The 27,238-nt window shown below is 35.8% G+C and overlaps 1 protein-coding gene across 1 annotated transcript in view; it reads left to right on the top strand.

Moving 5' to 3' along the window:
* Nucleotides 1–27,238, top strand: part of CNKSR2 (connector enhancer of kinase suppressor of Ras 2) — a 97,070-nt gene that overhangs the window by 8,709 nt on the left and 61,123 nt on the right. The window contains exon 2 of the mRNA XM_032474604.1: nucleotides 8,656–8,870. Within this exon, the coding sequence (XP_032330495.1) occupies nucleotides 8,656–8,870 (215 nt within the window). The remainder of the gene's footprint in view (nucleotides 1–8,655; nucleotides 8,871–27,238) is intronic.

Below are 27,238 nucleotides of genomic sequence, written 5' to 3'. Positions count from 1 at the left end.
TCATTGTCCTTTTTGCTTTTCATGAGAAAGGGTGACTGTCTTACACATTTTGATAACATTTTGAAGACTCTACTAAGATTAAAAAAAAATAGATTGCTTCAATTTGTAGTTACTTAACTTGAAAATGGGGTATTTTTAACCAAGTAATATTTACATGCCCATGTAATCTTTCTTTCCCACAACTATATTTCTGAGCACAGGAAGAGGCAAAATCATTTTAGCATAGCTCTTTTTTTACTCACCAGAGCCTTCAGAGGAGAATCCAGAACTCTTTTGCTATTTAGGCAGTATTTAAACCATCTGAATCCTGCTCAATCCTCCCACACCTCTCTAAATGCAGAATTGTCTTTGCACAGTGGCAACATTTCAGCTGAAAAAAAAAAATCTGTCTTTCTTAACCCCAGTGTGTATAGCACATTTGCTCTCTTAGTAGAATGTAATTTGGTTCAAAATTTAATTAGCCTTGGAATCTAATGTTTAAAGTTCCCTATAATTTTTGATGCAGTTCAAAATTTTCTCCTCCAACAATTTTTGTTACTCCTCATTTAAAGTCTAGATCACTTTTAGGAAGCAATAGGAAAATTCACAAGCAGATGTAGCTTATTCTTTGAAATGAGATTTTAATTATTTTTGTTCTTCCTTAATGCAACTGAAAAGATTCAAGTTAATAGTCATTGGGTTTGTGTTTGGTTTATACTATTATAAGGCATTAAAGCCAGTACTTAAATAATCATCACATTGCAATGTTTACAAGCCATTTTTTTCCCAAACTCTTTTATCCAGAAATGAAATTTTAAAAATATGACCCTAGAAATCAAAGTGTCCATTCTTACTTATTTTATTAGATCCAGATATGTTGCCTTTATACTTAAAAAAATTACTGACTTTCCATTTAATTGAGTTTTACTCCTCTATAAGTGTGTGATTCTCTACCTCAAATAACCTCAGGATGTTTTCCTAGAAATGTAGTCAACCATCCGAAAGTAATTTTTCTATCTGGTATGTGGGGAGTCTGATGGGTGTATGTGGCATGCTTATAGCTTAACATTCCTTACTACACTCATTTTCATCAAAATGTTGGCTAAAATATTCAGAACAGATGTGTACATGTGTGTGTACGTATATATATTTTTTCTCCTCAGACTCTAGAGAAAGTTTTTTTTGTGAGCATTTAACAGGTACGTCAGACGTTGAGAAATTTCTCTGCAGTCTTTTTTTTTTTCCAACTCTTTGGCAACTGTAATAGAAAAAATTCTTTCTCAGGTGCTGTTTATCACCCTGGAGCTTAATATTTGGTGACAGTTTTTTTTAAAAGGTTAGGGGAATACAATTGGAAAAGGCAGCAATTCAGTAATATTTCAATAGACATCATGGGTAGCTTATTACGTGAAGGTTTCTAGGTAAGAAATCAGGAGGCAGGACTTCTAGTTTTGGCTTGATTACCAAACTGCTCTGTAAGGCTCAATTTGTTAGAACAATAAAGGGGTCAATCAAGTTCTTTAGAAGGAAGCCAGGGAGGGAGGGGTAAGGAAGGGAGGGGAACGTAAGAGGGAGAGGAATGGAAAGTTGACAGGAAGGAAGCAGAAGGAAACTTTGAAAATAGAAACTGATAGTATAGTTTAGACTCTTTTCAGTCCGGTATATGAGGAAGGCCCCCTGTTAACTTTTTTAACAAGTAATCAGTCAACAAACATTGAGCTGTTACTATGTTTAAGGCACTGTGCTGAGTGCTGGAGATACCATGGTAAAAACAACAGAGATTCCTGTTCCCTTGTGAAATTTACATTCTAGAATGGGGACACAATTCAAGCAAATAATTTAATAAATACTTACTTGATTATAACTGGCATGCTGTGGGAAAAAATTGCAAGAGAAAATAAGAACAATACAGAGAAACCCAACCTAAATAAGGTCAAGGAGAGTATCCCTAAGGAAATGACATTTTTACTTAGTTTTGAAGGATGCATGTGAGTTTAGGAAGAAGAGACAAAAATCACAGGAAGACAGAGTCCTGGGTGCCAGGTAAGGAAAGTGTTTCAAGAAGAGAGTAATCCCCTGTGTCAATTGTTGCAAATAGACCAGAAAAGTCAAGGGTTCTGAGAATTGTCTATTGGATTTAGCAACATGGAAGCACTAGTGACCTTGAGAATAGTAGTTTTGGTGGCGTTGAGGGGGCAAGAGCTTAATTGGAGAAGGTTCAGGAGAAAGGAGGAGATTCCACATTATTTGTCTTTCTGTGGCTTATTTCACTTAGCATAATGTCCTTTAGTTTCATCCATGTCTTCACAAATGTCAGGATTTCCTTCTTTTCATGGCAGAGTAATAGTCCATTGTATACATATACTACATTTTCTTTATCTATTCATCTATTGATGGACACTTGGGTTCTTTCCAGATCTTAGCTATTGTGAATAATGCTGCAATGAACATGGGAGTGCAGATACCTCTTTGAGATACTGATTTCATTTCCTTTGGATGTATACCCAGAAGTAGGGTTGCTGAATCCTATAGAAGTTCTATTTTTAATTTTTTGAGGCACTTCCAGTATGTTTTCCATTATATACTTGAAATTTGCAAAGACAGTAGATCTTAAGTGTTCTTACCACACATACATGCACGCACACAGACACACACACAGGTGGTAACTATGCTAGGTGAAGGATGTGGTAACTTGATTGCGGTAATCATTTCACAAAGTGTATATATTTATATCTATATTAAATATATTTAAAGTCACATTGCACACCTTAAAAATCATGTTGTACAGCCTTAATGTATAACATTTTTATTTTGTCAGTCATACCTCAATAGAGCTAGGGAAAAAAAGAGAAGGAAGAGAGAAATTGGAGACTGAGAAAAGAAATGAAACTTTAGGAGTTTCTCTGTGAAGAATTTCAGAGAAATAAAGTGGTAGTTGGGTGGGTGAAGAGAGGTTCTTTTTTTTAAGATTGAAGAAATTGCAGTATATTTCTATGCTAATGGGAATCATTGGGTAGAAAGGGAAAAATTGATGCTATAGGAGAAAGTAAGGGAGGATTGCTCAAAAGATGCTCTTGAGTAAGAAAGAGGGAGTAGGATCCAGTGAACAACCCAGTAATTTGGGATATCCCTAATGTCTACCATCCTTTCATTCGAGCATTCAAAAGAAATTTAATGACTACTTGGTCTGGGTCGGAATCTTTGCCAGGAACTTTCATAACAAAGATATGTAAGACCTAGTTCCTGCCAAAAAGTAGAAAAACCTATAAACAGATAGCTACAATATAGTATAATTAAGGATCATATATACCAAAGACACTAAGAAATAGCTAAGGAAGCTCAAGAGAGTAGGCAGTTACCTCTGCCAAAGAACATTGTAACATTTGTAATAGCACTGAAAATGCTTTATTATCTAAGGAAGAAGTTGGTTTATTTTCAAGCAATTCTGTACACTAGTATTAAAACATAGCAATTTAACATTAAAACAGATTGTTAAATCATTATAAGGAACTCCATCATTGTCAGTAGTCTTTAATTTCATATTCTCTTTGTGTTTAATTACAGCTAAATATAGTTCATCATTTTTAAAAAGCTACTTGCCATTAATTTCAGAATAAAATTCAAAATCCAAAAGTATTTATCTTGGACCTCTTCCACATTTATTAGAATACAGTAAGAAACACAGGGCACAATTCCTGCCACTATAGAGACCCCAGTTAGAAAGCTCCAGATGTGCAGCAGATATGAAAAGTCAAGTAACACAAGAATAATTTAACTATGGGACTCTGGCACAGAGATATCACAAAGCTTATGATAGCATGTTATATGAACTCTATGATTAATAAATGTTTTATCCCTAGAGGAATAAAAATTACTCTAAGAGGAAGCAGTCAGCAAAAATTTTAAATGGGCTTTTTATCTTCATGTTTTTACTATATTTTTGACTATTATTAATTTTCATTATGAATTAGTAAATATAAGCATTACCACCTAAAGAGATACCTTAAATTTTTCCAGATTATTTCTCACAGATTTATTATTACTTTTTGTACAATTACATAGGAATGAGTCAGATGTGTTTAATAAGCCCTAAAAGGTCATACAAGCATAAAAATACTTTACATGTATTAATAATAGTGTACATTTGATTAAAATCTAACAATGATGCTTGTAGAACTTTTTCTTACCAGCAACACTACAGCGTCAAGCCATAAAGTTCTTTTTCCATTTGAACTTTGCTGTCTTATGAAATTAAAATGCAGCTATACACATGCAGTGGCAAACATTTCCAAGCTGCAATCAAAGATCTATATTTTTGGAGTTAGAAATAATTTAAGCCATTGTCTATTTTTCAGTTTGCCAAAGACTGCTTTTTATATAAGAATGTTACACTGTGTTATTACTTTAGCTATTTTATTAGATCTGTTTCAATATCGTAGCATAATAAAAAATTTATAAAAGCAATGTTTATAAGCAACATTATTTGTTGTAACTAAATAAATAATGCACTTTACGTTTAAGAATACTTACTTTGATTTGCATTGCTAAAATTCATAGTTTTATAACTAGTAAAAGCAAAAGCTTCATGTCCTATAAAAGTAAATTTTAGTTAGGACTTTATCTCAGTTTTTTGGTCTACTTCAATATATTGTCCTCAATTTTGTATCAGTAATATACAGTATACGTCTGTTTAAAAAGATCACTGTATAAAAAAATCAGTGTTTAAATCTGTAAATATTTTCCCATGGTTAATGATATAACTAGATATATCAAAGGCTTAATTACATTCCTCAATGACTTAGTTCCATGGGAATCTTAGAGAAGATGACCTGAAATATAATGAATACAATTATTTATTTCACATTCTATGTGTGAAGTGTTTCTTGTTGGTTTTTATGTACATATATTTGACTCCAGAAAACAATCAATTCTTCGAAAAGTTTCAAACTATTTTCTTTTATAGAGAGAGCAAGTAAAACAGCTGCTTATTTATTGGATTTTTCCGTTCTCAAAAGACTTTCTTGGTGACGTATGGAAACAGTTTTAGAACAGTTAATTGTTTCAGTTTCAGTGCCCATGCTGAAATGAAGTTTATCTTAAAAAACCAGATTCTAAAGAAGTAAGTTGTAGATATTTTTACAATATAGAATTCATAGCATTGAAAATCTGGAGAGCTGATTCTGCAAAGCAGTTGAACATACATAACAAAAGGAGACCTTTCCTGAAACCTTTACGCCACCTGTATAGGCAGTCTGTATTGACCTGCGTCGGCTCACCCAGATTCCCTCTGCAAAATTGCATAGATATACCCCATGAGAATTTTGGAAAATGGGGTGATTAAAGTTGTTTGCACACCTTGAAAGGAAGTCATTAAATAACACTCCATTTTTTGGCTCATTATTAATTTTATCATGTCTGGTTCATCCTCAGACTTTCAAATAGCTTAGGAAAATTACTAAGTAAACTATATCAGCATACATAATAAAATGCCATAAGGTTGGCACATTTTCCTTAAGAACACAATGGGAAAGATGTAACTTAACAGATTTTTTTTAAACTACCTGGAATGTTCATAGCAATCTGATTGAGAAATTTATCTGGGCGAGGAAGAAAGTGAAGAGAGTGTATGGTGACCTAAAGGTGTTGGAAAGTGGGAAGATGGGTAGATAAAGGAAGAAGGATTGTTGGACTTGAAGTGCTGTAGGGAGTGTGCTGAAAATACAGAAGGTGGTAGTTGGAAAGTGAGGGTATTGAGAGGGATTACAGCTTTTACAAGTGATGAGATTAAACATAAGACCATAAGAATGGGTGGAGGAGGGAACATCAAGAAACTGAGAGTCCAGACTATGGGAAGGTGAATTCACCAAAAATCATGGCAGAGGTAGTATTTGAGTGCTTAGGTTTGAACCCTGCTACTACACACTTACCAACTGAGTGTCCTTGGGCAAGTTACATAACCTGTCCCAGGTTATTCATCTGGTAAAATGAAAGTAATAGTATATTTCTCATAATTATGAGAATTAAACAATTTAATACATATAAAACCCTTAGATAGTATGTGGCATATGTTAGTACTATTATGATAATCATAATCATCATTATTATTATGATCTAGTCTCCTGTGAGTCTTTACTTTTCATTCATTCCAAACTTACTAGGCAACTATTAAACGTCAAGCATTGTGCTAGGTATCCTTTTTAAACTTTTGTATGGTTTTCTTTTGGCTGTTTTGTGCTTCAGAAATTTCAAGTTGGTCAGAAATAGTACATTGCAGCCTCACCAAAAAGTTATCCTTAAAGTCTATGCCATGAGTTCTGCTTGCTAAATGCTGTTAAATAAGAATACAGACCCAGAGGGAAATGGGACAGACCAAACTAGTGATTACTTGGATCTGGAAACTAGAGTTTACAACAGCAAAAGTGATGCTTGGGGCAGACCCAGTTATAGGCCAGAAAAGCAAATCTAGCCATACTGCTGAAGCATGGTGGTATCCAAAATGTAGGAGTTAGGAGGCAGTGAAGATGGGAAATTAGTATTGTAGTGTTCCAACATGAAACAATGGGTTACTGTTCTGGCAGGCAGGTTAAACACAAGGGGCTACTATCTTGGAGATTGGCTATCAAGATTAAGACTCTTGGGCATTGGAGAATAAGATAGAGATCCAGTTATTGAAAATGATGTCACTAAAATAATGATCCTCTTTGTAAAGGACCACACTCTTAATTAAAATCTGGGGCTCCAAAGAGAGCAAACCTAAGCTGTTCTTTATTATTTATAAAAAGTGCCTTAAGTTTGCATTATAACCTGGCCAATTGCCACAGGCAGTTTCACCTTCTGGCTCAAAACACACATTTTTCATCTACACAAATGCCAACCATAATGTTGCATATGAGTGAGTGTGTTTTGCAGACTGTAGCTAAAAGTCAGTTTAAGTTTGAGCGGACATGGGGAAGAAAAACAATGTGATGTGAATTTTGTTCTCTGTGTTTAGGCAAGCTACGACCTATATCTATGCCAGTGGAATATAATTGGGTGGGGGACTATGAAGATCCAAATAAGATGAAGAGAGATAGTAGAAGAGGTAAGTGTTCTAGAATTTCAGTGTAGGCTGGGTTGTTGAAACAAACAGCAAATTTAAATGTTCTTTAAATAGGATGTTATGGCTTCAGTGGAAAACTTTTCATTCTCTCTTTGTCTTTATGGTACGCCCAAACCAACTCAGACCAATCTTTTAACTATCTTGATCTGTTGTTAAGTAGATATCTTCCCTGAATGCCTTCTCAGGGATTCAGGGTAGATAAGTAACAGTGTAAAAAATTAATATCTGATTGTTATTTGGAAGTTAATATTTGGAAAACAAGGTCAGAAGTGTGAAACTGCATTAAAGAATTAAGTTCAGTGAATAGGAAGACTTTGTGATCAGTCCCCATTGGTCCGCAATGCAACCTCACTACTTTTGTATTAATATAACCTTGAAATGAGTTTTGAAGCACATGGGTAAAAGCTAATAGAAACTGGGCCAGTGAATCTAATGAAAACCACATAGAAATGGAAAAAAAAACTGCTTTGCTTTTTTTTCTCTTCTGTTTGCTGTTCAGGGTTATCTTCTTACTTGGGGGTGGGCTACACTTGAAGTATCTACCAAAAGTAAGTTTTTATGTTCACTTATCCTATTGAGGTGAGCAGTGGAGAGAGCAACAGGAAGTCTCACTACTAAATGGGATTCAACCAAGTGTGAATATGGTGGACCCAGTGGGTCATGCTGCTACTTCCATTTTCTGAAATGAGATCCATAAGGTTGTAGATGGAAATAAAATAAATCAATACAAAGCAAAAAACTCTTCATAGAACCTAAGCTCATTAAGCTTCCTTTATGTTTAACCCATTTGCATGTTATTTCTAGCCAGTGTACAGAATTTATTTAATGCATAGATCCACAGATTACACAGGGATAAGCAAGCATGGATATCTGCTTCTTTAGTCTTAACATTTGTTTTATAGAGTGAGCATTTCTGAAAATGTTGGTAAATATAGGAACATTGACAGATTCCTTTACATCTGTATATTAGCTCCATTTCCCAAACTTCAGTTTCTAACCTCATCTGTTTTATAGAATTAAGAAAAAAATAAAAACAGAAACACTTATGCCACTCTGAGTCACTTTTTTGGGGCTTGATATGATAGTGACATCTTGAGGAAAAAAAGCCCTATGAAGTACTTACTGTAAGTGCTGGCTATCAATTTAAGCTTAGATTTCATAAGCTAAGTTTCCTCACTATTGGTCCAAATGTGGGCTTTAACTTCTACAAGGATGCTCCCTAGCCTACCACAGGTCAGTGTTTGTCATCCTGTGTGTCATTTTAGCAGAGTCTCCCTGGGGGTGCTTGTCAAAAGTTTTATGAGACACATACACAGAACTTTTGATTCAAGTTCTACAGGTGATTCTGATATAATTGGTTCAGACCTAAACTTGGAAAAAGAATCTATAGGCTATCTATTTCTTATTGCCCTATGATCCCAAATAATTAAGATCCACTATATTTTCACTATATATTTATTTTATAAATTAAATCAAGTTACATTTCTGAAATGAAATCTAATAGCACAATTAGGAAAGAATGGGAAGTTGGGAATATTTGCATATTTACATTGGTGTATTTATCTTTTTTTATATAGAAAACTCTCTACTTCGATATATGAGCAATGAAAAAATTGCTCAAGAAGAATACATGTTTCAGAGAAACAGCAAAAAAGACACAGGGAAGAAGTCTAAAAAGAAGGGTGATAAGAGTAGTAGCCCGACTCACTATTCATTGCTACCTAGTTTGCAAATGGACGCATTGAGACAAGACATCATGGGCACGCCTGTGCCGGAGACTACACTATACCATGTAAGTAAAATTTCAAAGACTCTGTAATAACAGTTTTATTGGCAGACTGGCATATAACTCTTTGGGATAAATTCCAAATTACTTATTTTTATCCTCTTGCCAGATTTTTGCAAAAGATCCTAAACTGAGAGTTCATGCCCTTAAAAAAATGATGGCTATTGATTTGTTCTTCAGTTCGTATATTCAATGAGTTTATATGTTATAGCAGGTTACATTTTTAATGAAACAACTTAGTATGCACAGAATTGATGGAAAGTAATAATTAGCTGATTAATCATCAGTGTGATAATACACAGTAAATGAATAGCTATAAAATTCAACATTAAAGAGGATTTTTAATATATTCATGATTTCATTTAAAAATGTGTATCTACTATGCAGTAGACTTGGATCATGGTGCTCGAGGTGAAAATGGGAAGACGTAGCATACTGTTATATGGAAAGAAAGAAACACCAAGAGTCCCAGTACAATTTGGAATGGGTGGGTGCAAGAAGTGTAGAAGGAATGTAGGAGAAGGAGAGTCTTGGCCTTCTTGGGAAGTGAGAAAAGGCTTCAGAATGGGGAGCATTTGGGCAAAGAGTGAAAGATGAGTAGCCGTATTTTTGTGAGAAGACATATGGAGGTGTCCCACAAATGTGTGCAGATAAGACATGTTCCAGGGACTTCATGTGGCTCAGAATTACTTGTTCATAAAAAAATTGAAGGTCGACTATACTTCAGCTGAAAAACACACACACAGAACATTGTAAACTGACTATACATCAATTAAAAATATTGAGGGAAAGCATATGAGAAGGGGTAGTAGATGGGCCTAGAGGGGTAGGTAGGGCTTAGATCGGGAATTTTATGATAAAGTACTTAGGCTCTTGCCTGCAGTGATAAAGAGCTATTGAAGAATTTTGACCTGGGGACTTACGGGATGTGATTGGTCCGTTGGATCTCTCTGGTGCAGAACATAGATCAAGAAGCATGAGGCCAAAGGCAGGGCCATTAAGCCCAGGCAGATGGATGATGAGAAACTAGGACAATGGCATTGTGGAGGCTGAGAATCCTGTTATCCAGGACATTTAATTCACACAATAAACCCATTTTATGACATTTTGGTTAAAAGAGAGTTTTTTGTGCCAGTGGAACTATAGCTTCTTCTTAGGAGCCCTTCAGAAACATGGACTACAGGTTTTTAAGTAACTTGAACAACTATACTTAGTGCTCAAGTATCAAAAAAATTTAATCTGTTACTGCTATCAAAAGTAGACCATCTAGATATACAAGGTGTGAAAGATATAATAACTTATACTTGAATTGTTTTTCTGAGTAAATCTTTTAAATCACCTATTTACTTATTCTGTAGCTCTCTCATAAAACTAAAGTGTAGAAAAACATTTTCATTTATTTTGGGTTGAAGTAGGAGTGTAGTTAGCACTGTTGGGGGCTCTTTCTCTACCCTCTCCTGTCCCCAGTTAAATACTCCCAAGCCTCTTCCTCTCCAAGAGAATAGTATCCATATCAAAAACCTGCTCCTTTAAATAACTGACAAGTCAGATTATTCTTTTTTTCTACAGATATTTGCAGTGATTCTGAAATCCATACTCATGGCTGTATGATAGGGGCCACTTTTGCTATCACTAGTCAGAAATGCTGTCTTAAGGCTAAGCTCCCTCTCTAATCCAGTGTTTCACTCAGAAGTAATAGCCTGAATGGAGATCTAAACATTAGACAGCCGGCCCATTCGAGAGCGAAGATGATAGTGAGAGATCAGGCTAGAGAGGGAAGAAGAGGACACTTTACCTGGAGTGTGTAAACTAGTAAAGAGTTTGAATTTATCGTAAGAGGAGCCGTAAGCCATTGAAGACTCATTTAAACATTCAGCCTGTACCATTCTGCCATGCACATCTGGACAGGAGTATACTGTGCAAAGAGGAGAAGTGGATGAGTCTTGTGTATTTAGAGTTATTAAATTATGGAAGATAGTAAAAAGTGAAACTGGTAATCAGGAATATTGTGTGTTGTTGAGGAGTATAAATTGTTACCATCTTTCTGAAGGGCATTATTTAGTTACATATATCAAGAGCCTGGTCTAGTAACTTCACTTCTAGAAGTTTATTCCAAGAAAGAAATCTGAGGGCCTACTTTTGTCTCCTACTTTTATTCTGTGTCCTGAGTCTGTAACATGGTATTTTCCAGATAGATGATATTTATCTCAACTAACTTTTGACAGAGGGACAGCACAGGGTAAGGAATATTGTTATTCATGGGGGAAGTCTCCCATGTAACACTGGCCCACTAATTTCAGAATGGAAGGCTGAACATTTTCTAACTATTCTGTGGTTTAAGAGAAGCTAAATAATTCTTAGCCCCAAAGTGCATGTTAGATGCCTGTTAACTAACCAGTGTTCAAAAAGAAAGAACTTTCATTGTTGGGTTTTTTATTAGACTCTTTAGTTCCTTTGAGGACATTACTTGCACTTATTTAGTACTTTCACAGTTATCAAGGGAATTTCCACATTTGTTATAGCTTTTGAACCTCACAACTATATTTGCAAATGACGAAACTCAAATTCATTAAGTTAAGTGGTTTACCCAAAGCTGTGTTGCAAAAAAAAAAGTGTCAGAGTAAGGACTAGAACCCAGATCACCTACTCCAGGGGTCTTTCCACTCTCTGTTCGGTCCTCCATGCATAGTAGGCATTGCATACACAAAAAAAATTGTGCTTTAATGACTAAATGAGTGAATTTTCAAAAAGTTTGACTTGAAGAAACATGTGCGCTCATATGTTGATTTTAATAACATTTTCAGTAACTGGATTGATTTCTACCCAGGTTTCTCTGTTGCTCTATGTTACTATTTTTTATTAAGTTCATAAAAACATACAGAGCTGCAGCTGTTATAAAGCACAAGTAGTTACTCAGCGTGATCTATTGCTGAAACTACAGAGTATTATAGTTAAAACTACCTGGACCTTGGAGACAAAATAGCATATACTTAAATGATTGCTTTTTATATTTCACAGGAATTTTTGTTTTATTTTTTATCTGTATATACATACTTATTTAAAATAAAAGGATGTTTCCTTATGTTGATTTTCCTAAAACACCAGATCACTATCAATATGTAATGCAGTCACATTCATGGCAAACCATTAGTCTTCTTTCTTACCATTAATTTTCATTCTTACCAATTATTCCTTTGGATAACACAACTATTTTTGATAAAATGGGACTTAAGCAGAAGAGGACTATAAAGATTGAATACTCAGTTTCATAAGCTGCTATTTCTGCTATAATACTAGCTTCATGTGGTCTGAGTTCCAATTTAAACAAAATCTAGTTGAATTTAATAGAAGGATCATATCAGCAGTAAATACCCTTAAACAGTTTACTAAAGGTGTGTATGTGTGTGTGTGGAGAATATTTCTTCTAAGCAGATATAGATTACAATCCCCGTTAGTCTGTTCTGGAAAGCAGCACAATGAAGATACACAAAGCCAGGCAAATACAGTTTGACTTCAGTGTGACTCATTTCTGCTAGCAATTATAGCAGAAATGTTTATATAATAATAAAGAAGATTTTAAAGTTTATGGTATTATAAAATACATAATTTTAAAAATTAACCCCATGTATCTGTTATTCCAGTTTATGTATTTTTCTTAAATTTATTTGGAAGGAAATTGTTCCCTATGTGCTAACTACCCTGATCATCCACCAGTCTATGCCACCTCTTTTCTTTTTGACATGTTCTTCCCTCTACTGACAGTGTTTCTATCCCTTCTTTTTCCGTGGCTGACTCCTTAACCTGAAATTGCAGAGAGACTTTCCCTGATCACTACCCCCTAAACTAAATCAGTTTCTCCTATTATAGTCTCTTAGCACCCTGTATATTTATTCAAAAACTTTCTTATGGTTTGTAATTGTCTATTTATTTGTGTGATTATCTGCTTAGTGTATTTCTTCACTGTACATGGCAAGGAGGGAATGTCCATGGGAGGGAAAGGATAGTTTCTCCATTTTGTTCAGCACTATGTTTCAATACCTAGTCTAGGTCTGGTACCTTATAAGTGATTAGTAAAAGTGTGATGAATAAATGAAAAAGAGAGAGTGAATGTGACAGGAACATCGTTGCCTTCGTCTGTATCCCTCAGTTGTTGTCCTCAGCCTGCAAAAACAGAGCCACCTCCATATCCTAGACCAGCCCTGCCTGGCACAAGCAGGCCTTCAATTGGAGTGTATTCATAGTGGGAATCACAGGGAACTTATTGCCATAGGCTCCATGTCCCATGTGCCTGGGGAGAGCCTAGGGCTCTGAATGTCCTCTGTCATGTTTGTCTAGTCCACATGACTAAATTCTATTTTCTTTTATCAATTAACTTTCCATTTCACTCCAAAGATTGGAGCCCTGCCCTTATTGGCCCCTCCTCCAAGGTATTTGGCTGATTTACTGATACTGATGACAGACCATGTGGAGCCTAACTCTGACCACCCACCCACTTAAAAGAGTATTGGAAGCACCTAGTAATTTACACTCACCATGTTGGGCTCCCTATCAAAGCAGGTCCCAGTTTGCACCTTTAGTCAAAGTGATATACTTCTCTGCTCCGCAGATGTCACCAGTGCAACAGGATTAGCTCCCCCTCAGGCTCGCCTCTGCTCTAGCTCAGAGCTTCAAGTCCACCTAGTTCTTGCTCTCTTCCTGTCACTGCCCTCTCACTATGGAGATCCCAGTATGCCTGTCAGCCAAGCATGTTATGGTATTTTGCAAGAGTATGAATTTGTTATACCTACTCACCGATTCTGTCTGAAAATGTGGGAGTTGTTAGCTGCCAGAGCCCTCGTCTGACCTGAGAGCACATGAAGAAAAAGCAGACAGCAGTGTCTGTGTGCGTGTGTGTGTTGTGAAATCCAAATGTCGTGATAAAAGCCTTTAGATAAAGAATCATTAGGTTCAGGATTCATTTTTGGCCTTATTATGATATACACATGACACTTTGCTCTCACATTAAAGCTGATGAATTAAATCCATAAACAAAATAATAATTTATTTTAAATCTACATGTGGAGATACCAGAAAGATAAAATGTGATAATGGATACAACATGCAGGTATACTATCATAAACTGAATAATGTAATTTTAGGTGGCTTATTTAAAACAGACTTTAAGTAGATGTTTAAAAATCTGGATAATTCCTTTCATAACATTCCAACATTTGTGTGGCTTGTCTTGGTTAATTTAGGATATAACTTATTTCTGATAAGTACTTTTAGCCATTCTTATCCAATTGTGAAGGGATTTTGGTGGAGGTTCTAGAGGGAAAAGGTGGAGAGCTGCTAAAAGACATCTTATTTTGGAAATTTAACAAGTAAATAAAGATTATGAAACAAAGACTATTCTAAGTACTTTGCAAATTTTAACTCATTTAATCCTCATAAAAAACCTATGAGGAAGGTGCTGGTGTTATCCCTATTTTTACAGTCAAGAAAGCTGAGGCACAGGGATTAATAAGTAGTTAAGTGGTGGAGCTGGGATTTGAACATTGGCAGAGTTTCTCTCTAATGTACCAGAATGGGCAAGACCACCACCAATAGCAAACTTGTTCAGTTTTATGCTGTTATTTCGAGCAAATGGAAGATATCTTAATTTAATGTTTACTCTCGTTACCATTTTATTCCACTTGATCATATTTAAACTCTTTTTCTGCCAACACACAATAACGAGAAAGGAAGGGAAAATACTTTTCTTTGTGAAATATTTAAATCTCAAAGGCTTTCATTTATTTGTTTATTTAAAAAAATTAAACATGTGGAAGTAGTTATCATTTGTCCAAAGTGTTTCAAATTGCCCCTCAAAAAATAACATACTTTAGCAGAAACTCAACGGTAATTCTAGTAGTGCCAGCCATCTTCAAGACCCAATCGAAGTTTTGTGGAATATATTATAAATAATAATAATATTACCACTACTACTAATAATAATAGCTAATGTTTACCTATCGCTTACTAAGTTCCTATGCTAAGAACTTAAATACGTTATCTTATTGAATCCTCAAGTTGACTTTCTGAGGTTGCAACGGTTATTATGTCTATTTTGAAGAAACACAGAGTTTACATTGCTCATAGTCATACAACCAGAAAGTAGCAGACTTGAAATATGAGTCCAAGCAGTCTGGCTCCAAAAGTCACATTTTTAGATGAATAAAGCCATTCCTGGTCATGAGTATTTTACTATCTGTTAGAGAAGCCAGAGATATTATTATCACAAAGGTGAAAAACATGCTATATTGTCAGCCTATAAACACTTATAATGAAATTTATCTGCAGTTATAAAAGTCAATTTGTCTAATATCTGCCTGACTTAGCGGCATTATTTTAGGATCAATGTAACTAAAACAAGAGGGCAGTTAGTTTCAGTGCCTAGATAGCCATCTCTGAGCTAATAGTTGTTTATAATAACCACTTGCTCCACATTTTTACTTTACTCACCTAGATGACAGCCACGGTACAGTATGACATGATGTTTCTCCTCACTGGGGTGCATGCCGACATGCTAGATATCCATTCTAAATATTCTTGTATTCATGTATTCATACTGTATTCTCTGTATTCCTGTGAATTCCTGTTATGTCTAGAGTGTTCATGCCAAATTCATAGTAGCACTGGCAAAGCCCTACATGGGAACAGCCTGGACTGTGACAAGTGTTTCCCATTGGGGCACTTCACTAGAGCAGTGATTCTCAAACTATGGGCTGTCCTTGGCAAACGGCTCCTGGTGGCCGAGCCCTGAGGCAGAAATGGCGGTTTTTCCTTTGATTCTAATGAGAAAATAACATAATTTCATAGGCTTTCATTTTCACTTATGACTGGATATTGCTTACTAGTAACCTACTAAATGACTTTAGAAGGTTATAAATCGAATAGTCATTAAATAATGCATTACTCGAGTTTACTGAGTATTCTGATTTACTGTCTTTCCGAGAAGCCTGATAGCCATGCAACCGACAGTGCAGTTGTGCTCTTATTGCACAAGCCCCAAGTGTAGATGGTTCTGGTTCCCACAGTTTCTGGGAGGGATGCTATATTGGTACATCATCAGGATTTTTTTGTTACCTGTAGTTTTGAGTTGCTGTTTTTTTCATTATATATTATCATGAGACATCATGAGTATCAATTTTAGTTTGTTTCAGGTTGCTTACTCTGCCTTCTATCATGTCATAATTCATATTACCCACAATCTTCTAAAAATGATACTATGAATCGTCCATACTCTACTAGTACTTATACAGTCATATTCTCTTGATATAACCTAGTTAATTGTCCATTGGAAACTGCGGACGAATGGACCTATTTGTCTGTTGGCCTATCTTAGTGGGTCACAATAAAAACCTGTTGAGACCCACTGTCTTAAATATAGATATGTGGTTCTTTAAAAGTAGAAGAAAAGAAAAGAAATCATGGCTTTACTTATCTATAAATATGAAACAGTTTTATGGAATGCAAGTCCATGAAGAAAAGTATGAGGAAAATTCACTTGTGTTTCCTAACCCATTTATACTGATAGTTACTTTTGCAAAAACCGTGAAAAAAAATGTTCCTCCTCCACCACAACAGGTATAAAAAGCGTCCATTTACTGAGAAAACATGACAGCCTTAAATGTATATGCATCAAACAGCAGAGATTCAAAATACTAGAAACAAAGTCCAATGGAACTGAAAAGAGAAGCTGACAGATCTGTCCTTATAGTGGAGATCTTCAACATCCCTCTCTCAGTAGATAGAGCCACTAAACAAAAACTCAGCAAGGGTGTAGAAGTGCTGAATGACTACCCACCGGTGGTATCTAACTGACACCCAAAATCAGAATACACATTCTTTTCAAGTGTGCATGGGACATTCATCAGGATAGACCATATCTTTAGTCATAAGATAAACCTTAATTTTAAAAGAACGAAAATCATGCAAACTATGTTCTCTAACCATAATGGAATCAAACTGGAAATCAATAACAATTAACAAATAAGTTGTCTCCAACCACTTGGAAATTAGACACTTTTAAATAATCCATAGATAAAAAAGGAAATCTCAAGGAAAATTGAACTGAATGAAGATGAAAACACAACATATACTTAGGGGAAATTTTATAACACTAAATGCTTATATCAGAAAAGGAAAAAGGTGTCAAATCAACAAATTAGAAGAACAACAAAAAATAAGCAAGTAGAAGGAAGACATAGAAACGAAATTTGAAAACAGAAAACCAGAAAATCGGTCAAATCAAAAGGTATAGATTTTTTAAAAAATCAAAAAAGAAATTTATAAACTTCTAGCAAGACTGACAAAGAAAAAAGGAGAGAAAACTCAAATTACCAATATCAGGAATGAAAGAGAGGTTATCGCTGCAAACCTCATGGACTTTAGAAGAATAATAAGGAAGTGCTGTGAACAGCTCTGTGCACTTAAGTTTAACAGTTTAGATGAAATGGTCCAATTCCCCAAAATGTACTAGCTACCCAAACTCCCAAGGTGAAGTCGATGATCTAAGTAGTCCTATAACTATTTAAACTAGTAATCATTAAAAGACTTCCAAAAGTAAGTAGAAATACTGAAAAAAGAGCCAAACATATAACACTTTTATATTGGTTAAGTGCAGCAGTAATCCGTTTGGCTTTCATTGTTATGTGGGGCTTTTAAAGTGTTGGCAGTCTGTGAAATAGTTGAAGTATAGGGCTTGTGACTTAATGGAATTCCTAGGAGACTGATTAAATTCATAAATTTTATTGATTGTGAAAATACTATTTTAAAATGTTTGGAAAATGTTTTGTTTTATAAAGTTTTTAAAATTTAATAAATTAAATATTTTGCAAAGCAAATTAAAAGATTCACTGATATGCCCTCACTCTTGAGAGAGATTTCTGCTCACACTGTAAGAAACAAATTATTGAGAAACTGAAGTCAGTCCTTTTGAACCAATGTGGGCCACATTCTGCTAGTTCCTAGTAAGATAATGGCTGCCAGGAAGCAAAACACAGAATCTGGCTTAATTAGTGAGGCATCATGCAAAACAGGACAGAGAAAGATTGAATTAGGAATTTATTAAGTTGAAATTCATTAAATTTAAATCTTATTACAAATTCCTTGTTGCCTTTAAAAAAAATAAAATAAAACATAAATTCTGATGAGAAGCCCTTGGCTTAGTTGCTATGGTCAGTAATTATGAACTATTTGGGGACATACCTGCCTTGATTGGAGAGGCTAAAGAAGCCTCATTCTCTTTCACATTGTAGGCTTGTGTCTCCCAGCCTCAGAAAACTTCCTTAAGTTTTGTTGGCAATAGACCTTTTTTGCTCCCATAATCACCCTACCCATGTTACCTCACCACCTAAATTCATTTAATCAAGCATCTCAAGTTTAATGAAACTCCAGGTACAATTATTTTACCCCTAAAACTGTTTAAAGCCTCTTCTGCTTGAAGGACGATAACGTACATCAAATTATTTTCTTCACTCAACTCCTAAAATACATTACTTCCTTGATGGTTTCAGCATCCTCCAATTCCACAAAACTATAGGCCTAATGATTTGCTGTATGTGCACAAATCTCATCCAAAGACTCTTCTTTATTATCTACATATCTGGTCTCTTGGCCCAGATCTTATGTGAGAATGAAGTTTAAGGCGCAGTTACTGACTTCTGTTACATCCTGGTTTCTTGAAGATAACTGCCCAGAACAATGTTAAATTGTTTGAAGCCTTCATGGATTCTTCTTTGGCTTTTGGATCACAGCAACTGGCAGTGGACCAAAGTGCATGAGCTCAATCTGAACTCTCAGTTCTAAATGATATTGCTAAATCTGTTTCTTAACATCTCTACATGTAACAGGCTAAGTGAAAACAGTTTCCTCGTAGACTTGAACCCAAAGCAATCTGGAATGTTGAGAAACAGATCAGTGTTTCCATCCCTATTCTTTATTTGCAAATGATTTTAGATTAACTAGGTGCAAACTTCCCTGAAGTAGGAAACAGGAGAATAAGTAACCTTCTCCTTGATTTCTTTTATTACTGTAAATTTAGAGTGGCTTCATTAGAGCGCTTGAACCTAATCACCTCCAGGTAAAAGGGTTCAACATTAAAGAAAAGAATTGTCTTTTCTAATATTCAAATGGCCAAGAATAATGTTGTAGTTAATAGAACATGAGCTTTAAGTCAGCTGTATGAACTTAGACACATTTCTGAACCTGTTTCTCATCAGTAAAAAGAAGATAATAATACTTCACTCGGCTATTTCAGAAGTAAATCATACACTTTGTTCCACATACAGTTTGTTCCACTGTGCTGGGCTCAGAGTAACTATTCTTAACACCATATAGAAAAGAAGTGAATTCATTTACTTGGAAGGGAATTTACTTCCTGATGAGCAAATCAGAAAGCCTTCTAGGACTAAAACATCTGTCCTCTTTGAGCATTAATCAATGTGTCGATTAGGGTTCAGTCAGGGAAGCAGAAGCACTAAGTGGCACGGATTAAAGGGCTAGATCTTAGCTGAGCTGGTGAGGACACCTCAGCAGAGCCAGCAGTTATGAAGAAATTCTGGATGTGAAGCCAGGGGGAGAGCAAGATGGACTAGATCCCTTGAGCACAAACTCAAACCCTGCCTCCAACTTCAACAGCAAAGCTGGTACCCTCTGCCTTAGAGATTTGTGGTCTCCTGGTTCATGACTTAGAGGAGCTGAAGGAATTGCAGGCCTGGCTGCTGACTCATACCAGCAAGGTGAGCCAGCAGAAAGGTAGCAGTATGTGTGAGCTGCGGCAATGACTGACCCCGCCTGCTGACCTTCGCAGCAGAACGGCTGCTGCTTCATTTGTCTTCTCTAAAAGTCGCACCGATGTATGTCCTAACTAGCACCATACAGGGAAGGGAATTCTGAGAGAGTTTCAGCTTTGCCAAGTTGATGTGGTCGGTAACTACCACGCTGAGAGTTCCTTTTCTGTGGGCATTGTAGGCACCTATCAGGTAAAGCCTGCTTGAAAATTCTAGTGACAGTCTCTGTGAGGACAAGTTGCAAAGTGAAAAAGCCTAAATGATCATAAATTTGATGTGGACTCAAGGTGCAGCCCACCTCTATGAAGGTATCATCCCTATAGCCCACTTATTTAATTTCCCAAAGCATGTATTAGAAAATATGACTTTAAATTGTTTTTTATCTGTCTTCAATCAAAATATTAACTAATGTAAATTATAATTAGGATAAAATGTCTAATTTACCTAAAGAGTTTTCTACTTAATAAAACGTATTAGGCAATTCATTAAAAAATTTCATACTCTGTTCGAGGAAGAGTACTAGAAAGTTATGTACCTAGACCATGTTATCTCAGCCAATTGTTGAATCTCCTTCTTTTAGTTGCATTTTAACATCATGACTTCAATTTTTATCAGAAGGCTGGTACAAGAAACAGCCATATGAAGTCCACTTCTTTGTTGGCTCATAAAATATTTTTGAGGATATTGTATTTTCTACTCCTTTGTGCCCCCCATATATAGTTTTATAATTGGGTAAGAGCTTTGGCTCCCCATGATGACAATGTATAAAGTATCTGATAGAATGTCTAGTACCATGGTAGTGCAGAAATATTCTTAGCATCCTTCCTTCAACCATACTACCAAAATGTCCTCACCAGGGGGCCAAGAACAAGCGAAGCCTAATCTAGGTGCATTTGAGGCAACCAGTTCTGGAGAGGTGGCAGCAAGCATCAGGCCCTGCAGAAATCTAATTTTTCGTAGCTGAGCTTGCTGTAAATTGCTTTCTTTCTCTTACTCAGTTTTCTCATTTTCACGACGAGCATAGCACTGCAGAGAGGACTATAGAAAATGCCATCTAAATTGACAGCATAATGATAATTTGATTCCTGCTGCAAACACAAATTTTTTTAAAATCTTGCCATCAAGTTCTTTTTTCCCTTCTGTTAGATAGAAGCAATTTTGCTTTTGCAGTCTTAAAATCATGTCCTACTAGATAGTTCAGTATGGAAGAGAAGGAAAAGTATATATGATTTATGTCTCTTGGTTATTTTACTATCATATGAATTGCATATAGTGACTTTTAAAACTTTATAAAATTGACTTTTATTTTTATCCAGCATTCTCTTTGAAAGATTTTCTGTTAAGGAAAAAAATCTCTGAATCAGGAGAACTGCAGCAAAACTAACAGATGTAGAAACATGTGAAGTAGTTGTCTTGGAGAGCTTGTCTTCCCTATAAGAGCAAAATTCTCAGAATAAGAGCTTCATATAAACATACTCTTAGCCATAAAGGTATTTAGGTAAAAGCTAGCATTCTTGGAATGAATTACACTGACATGGCAAGAATTCCATGATGAGAAAATATGTACAATATATCAGAGCAACAAACTTTATCTTAAAAAAATAAAGGTAACCCCAAAAAGGTGTTTAATTTCAGATTCTTTAAAATGAAGCCATTGAGTCAATAACCAGAAATTTTTTCAGTAATTATGATTCAGTCATAAAATTGCTGATGAAATTATCATGCCATATATACTGACTTTATTTGAAATTCTTAGGTTTCTTCAGTAGAGGTGATTCTTTTAGGTTATTTATCTCTCTCTTTTCTTTTACAGAGTATTTATTTCCTTATCATTGAGTAGCCTTCAGGAAGCATATCTGGTTCTCTTAATTTTGTCTGGTCATAAATGTTTCTTTGTCATAAAATTTGGGCAAGCCCACCCTGATTTCTCTGACACCCAGATGTCGTCAGTTTGTGAAACAGAAGTGTCAGGAGCAGGCACTGCCCTAGTTCTGCTTTTCATTTGTTAAAACTTCCTGCCTCTGTCTCATGTTGTACACATTAATCAAGCACCCAAAATAGCTGTACCTAATATGGCTGGTGATGAGTTATTTCCATACATGGTGGAGCTTAAACATAAACTAAGTGCCTTTCAGTGAATAATCTAGCATTAAATGTTAAGACTGACACTGAATACAGGAATATGTAATTCCTAAAACATCAATAATTAGATGTATATTGGTGACTAGCCATTTTTCCCTTCATTTTAAAGTCAGGATCATGTACAGTTAGTGCTCTATGAGATCTTCTAAGAGCATCCGGCCCAAATCTCTAATCTTGCAGATAAGGAAACTGAGGTCAAGATTAGTTTCAGTGACTTGACCACAGTCATAGAGCTGGAATATGGAGAACTAGAAGTCAAGTCTCCTGATTACTACCATGCTATGTTCTACTGATACTGTGCATTCCATTCTTGCTGAAATACAAACACTCAGAGTGTATCACCCCACCTAGTGTGTTGAGAATAGACTGGAGGGGCTGGGGGTAGGTGTGGAAGCAGGAAGGTGAGATAGGATCTGGCTAATTCAGGTGAGAGATGATAGGGGCTTAGCCCTGGGTGCTAAAGTGGAAGAGGTGAGAAGAGCTTGGACTCTGGATATATTTTGAAGGGAGAGTGGACAGAATGTGCTGACAGATTGCCACTGAGGCCATAACTCATAGCCTCGGTGTCTGCACACAGAGGTGGTTGGTAGCTGTTTGATTCATGCTTTTGGTAGAAAATTATATTTCAGGTCCAGTGCTAGGAGTTGAGTATAGTGTGGTAAGCTAAGCAGATGGTCGTAGAAACTAATGAAATGGTTAAAAACCACATCTTGAGAAAATGAATCCAGTAATTTTAAGTCATTGCATAATAATCAGCGGTGTATCGGGTGAAAAATTGCATAACACAATGAATCAGCTCCAAGAGATTTCTCCCGTGTAAAGAATTAGTGGCGAGGCAGGCTTGCCTTATTTGGATCACTGATTTTCTCATCTGTATTGACATAGGGTTTTTTAATTGCACGGAGTTCAATTAACATTGTTAATAGGTTTGGAATAAAATGTGACTGCAGTCCCATCCTTGTCTAACTTGGCTGAGCTTTATTACCTTTCTGTACCTTAGTTTCTATCTCATTTGCAAAATTAAAATGTTGACATGAGCCCTCCTCTCATGAAGATATGATTAATGGTTGCCCCAAAAAAGTTGCAAATCTTTTTTTTTAACCCACAGATCAATATAACTTGCTAATTAAAATAAAATTGACAAAAGCATGAAAATTAGAGATTGAAGTTACTGGTTTGAATTATCTCCATTAATATAAAAGTGTTATCCTTAATATCTGTGTGTTTTATAGAATGTTTCTACTTGGCAGGGTGCTTACATCACATGTCATGGGAAGCTTTCATAAGTGGATGTCTTCCTGTCAGAAGCAGTTTTTCTTTTCTTTCACATGGTTACTATGACTACAGAATACTTGCTTGAGAGGCAGTATTGCAGGAAGTGAGTGGGAGAACAGGTTTAGGAGTTAATAGGCCTGGGTTTGAATTTTGACTCTGCCACTACCTATGTGATTCTGAGCAAGTTGTTTACTCTGTTTTCTCCTCTTTAAAATAGCATTAATGATCGCCACTTAAAAGATTTATTGTAAGGATTAAGATTAATAACATGTAAAGTGCCTCATACTGTGCCTGACACCTAAGCCCTCAGTAAGTGATAATTATGATGAGCCAAGAATGACAGTTCCTGTTTCCCAAAGGTGATGACTCTTCTTACCCTTCCTGACTATTCACCACTTATCATTCTTCTTCCCACCTTACCACTTACCACCCCATTAGGAAAAGAGGAACCACGTTATGGGGTCTTGTGTAAAATTCACTTACCTCCTTCCTTCAGAAATGGATATGCATGATATTCTTTTAAGGAAACATTGACTCTGCCCAACCAAATGAGTTTGACCTTTTCTAGATCCCTCTGTCCATTACTGCGTTTTTGTTCTTACTTGACTGATAATTTATTAGCATGCTTATTTTTGAGTGCATATAGAGCCATTTTCAGTTACTTTAAAATCAGATTAACTATTGACAGAATCCAGAGCAACTTCACCCCACTGTCCTCAAAGACCCAGCATGTGTGCAGTGCCTCATTTTGACACCATTCAGCACAGAGTTTCTCTCATGCACCAGAATGGGCAAGACCACCACCGACAGCAGACTTGTTCAATTCTATGCTGTTACTTCACATAAATGGAAGATTTCTTGATTTAATATTTACTCCCATTACCGTCTTACCCTACCTGCTCATATTTAGACTTTTTTCTGCCAACACACATTGAGAAAGTAAAGGAAAATTCTTTGTGAAATATTTAAATCTCAAAGGCTTTTGTTTATTTATTTTAAAAATTACATATGTGGAAGTAGTTATCTTTTATCCTGAGTGTTTCAAATTGCCAAGCACCTTTTCTCGTGTATAAGAAATAAGCTATTGGTTTGACTAGTCACTGAAGAAATCTTGGAACTTTGCAGAAAATTACAGTAAGAGGAAGTTGCTATATTGCAACAAGAGAGTATTTTGATTGCAAATTTTTCCATAAGTGTGGCAATTTGCAACTTGAGAAGAATTTAATAGTAGCTGAGCTTTCAAAATGTAACACAGAAACTGTCATTTTCTTCCACAATTAAAGTAAGTGCTTCTGAAAGTTTCAGGATAAGAATGACCCAAATTACCCTCCCCCATACTTCCTCATCCCAAAAAGGGGGGAATGGAGTTTGAACAGAACATCTGTGGACAAAATGAAAGACAAATGGTCTTTTCAGGCAAATGTCTGAAAAAGGGATCTTTTATAGCCAAACAGAATACTGTTGCATGCATCGCCATGGTTAAGAGGATCAACAATGCTTTCATAATGGCCTTTTATTTTAGCACATTCTATTTTTATGGATTGAATTGTGATTTGAACACATCCATTCATAATTCATCATATAATTATTTGCATAAATATCTTTTGACACAGATTTAATGCACTCTTGCTGGCCACATCTTGAATTCAAATTTAAACTGTTAAGTGCACTAGGACAATGTCAGTACAAGTAATGCTAAAGGAGGTTGGATAAAAAGGATTTTTTTTCTTATCTGTCAAAAGGAATAGCCTATTAAAGAACAGAACTTTCAGTAATACGCTGGACATGGCTTACTGGAGAAAAGACACCTGGCTTGTTTATTTCCTGCTGAAGGACTTCAGGTTAAAACAGTCAGTATCCTGTGCTCTTTGCTGGTGGTTTGTTCAACTTTCATGCACTCAACCAGTATTTATTTAGTATTTCCTCTGTGGTAGGCCCTGTTCTAGTCAAAGAATAAAACAGTGCATAAAATAGAATTCCTCTTCTTTCATGCAGTTTATATTTGGAGAGAAGGCTGGGAAATAAGAAATATAAGTACTTTTGGTAATGCTAAGTTCTAAGCAGAGAGAAATCAAGCAGAGAAGGAAAACAGGAAGTTTTGAGGACAATCAGGATAACAATTTTAGATAGGGAAGCCTGGGAAGAATTTACTAAAAACAAAGCATTTGAGTAATGATCTGAAGGAGATAAGGAAGCAAGCCACAAGGGTATCTGGGCAAACATTTCAGACAGAGGAAATAGCAAGGGTAAAGGTCCTAAAATGGGACTCTACTTGACATAATCTAGGAACAGCAAATGTGCCTGGAGCAAAGTTAAGAAGGATCAGGGCAAGAAGCGAAGGTGACAAGGCCAGGTCTGAAATTCAGGGCCTTCAAGGTCAGTGGAAGGATTTGGACATTTATTCCAAGTGAGATGAGAAGCCATTGGAGAGTTTTTGTGTGGAGGAATGACATGACTCAAATCATATTTTAACAGGATCACTCTGGCTCTTGTGTTAAAAATAGAAGAGCAGAGGCAGGGAGAACAGTGAGGAGACATTTCAGTAATCCACGTGAGGGCTGCTGGTGGCTGAGGTCAAGGTGGTAGTAGTAGGAATTGTAAGAAAAAGTCATATTGTAAATGTATTTTGAGGACAGAGCTGATACAGCTGCTGGCGGCTTGGCTATGGGATGTAAGAGAAAAGAAAGAGTTAAGGTTGACTACAGTATTCTGAATGTGAGCCACCGTGGAGGGAACATGGAATTGCCATTTACTAAGGTATAGAAGACTAGGAGAGGCACAGGTTTGGTTGACAGGTGGTGGGTATCATGAGCTCAGTTTTGTACGCATTGAATCTGTTGAGTTAGGCATCGTGCAGCTCAGCCAAGAAGTCCTGATTGATTATATGAATTCATGAGATTAGATAGAGTTCTCAGACATTCTTAGAACTTTCACGCATATGCTCACTAGAATAAACAGAAAGTGCTAGTGAGGGCATTCAAAAGATTTTATTGAATGATGATTCAGAATTTAAGGTAAAAAATATGTTTTTTAAGAGAATTGATCTCCACAAATGTTTGCCAAAGGAATCAACTTTTGGTGGTCCCTAAACATTATGGGCTTATACTTTAAATTCACACACACACCCTACCCCAAATACAAAAAAATAACAGTCATGGTCCGAAATGAGATCTAGTCTCAAAGGACCAGAAAAAAGAACAAAATTGTGCAGTAATAAATGGGAACTAAAGCCGTATACATTGTCGAGAAAGAGCTAGAGATGAGTGGGAGTCTATTTATCAGAGAGCAAATGGACCACAGCTATGTCGGGAAACTGAAGATTGATTCACTGGGTGAAACCAACTGGGAAGGCAAGAGCTTTCTCACCCATGAGTAAAGAGGTTAAATAAAGATACAGCCATTGACAAGAGCTGAGACTTGTGTAAAGGGGATTCTTTCCTTACTAAAAGGAAATTACAGGAAATCCACAAAAGCCTTTAAAGTAGATTTTGAAATAACAGGATGATTAAGAACACTGGGTATTCACAAGCACTAATAACAACTAGATATCCTGGATACGTAAAGTATAGTCAGTAAAATAAATACTCTGTAGATAGGATAAACTTCAGACTGGATAAAATCAGAGAAAGAATTAGGAAATTGGAAGACAGCAGAATGAATTCACTGAAAACGCATTGCAGAAATATGAAAGATACATGGATCCTAAATTGAGAGATGCCAACATATGTCTAGAGAAAAAAAAGAGGGACTAGTAAAGAAGACCACATTTGAAGAGATAACATCTGAGAATATTCAGAATTAAAGAAATAATGTCTTCAAGTACAATATAATGAATGCAAAATAGGATTAATTAAAATCAGTTATAATCTAGACACATCATAGAACAATTGCAGAATCTCAGGGATAAAGAGGAAAGTATTTTAAAAGCTACAGAGTGACTAAAACAAATTATAAGAAATGACAGAGTAGCTATAGATGTCTTAAGAGCAACAATAGATGTCAAAAGAAAATAAAGTAATATATTCAAATTGTGGAGGGAAAATTATTTTCAACTCAGAATTCTATACCCAGCTCTTAAATTCTATTATTTAAGAATGAAGGATTTTTATATTTTCAAACATAAAAATCTAAAAGAGTTTGCTA

This window comes from Camelus ferus, chromosome X (genome assembly GCF_009834535.1).
Source record: "Camelus ferus isolate YT-003-E chromosome X, BCGSAC_Cfer_1.0, whole genome shotgun sequence".
Lineage (NCBI taxonomy): Eukaryota > Metazoa > Chordata > Mammalia > Artiodactyla > Camelidae > Camelus > Camelus ferus.
Note: the sequence above shows the minus strand (reverse complement) of the source record. Positions and strands in the feature narration are given on the sequence as shown.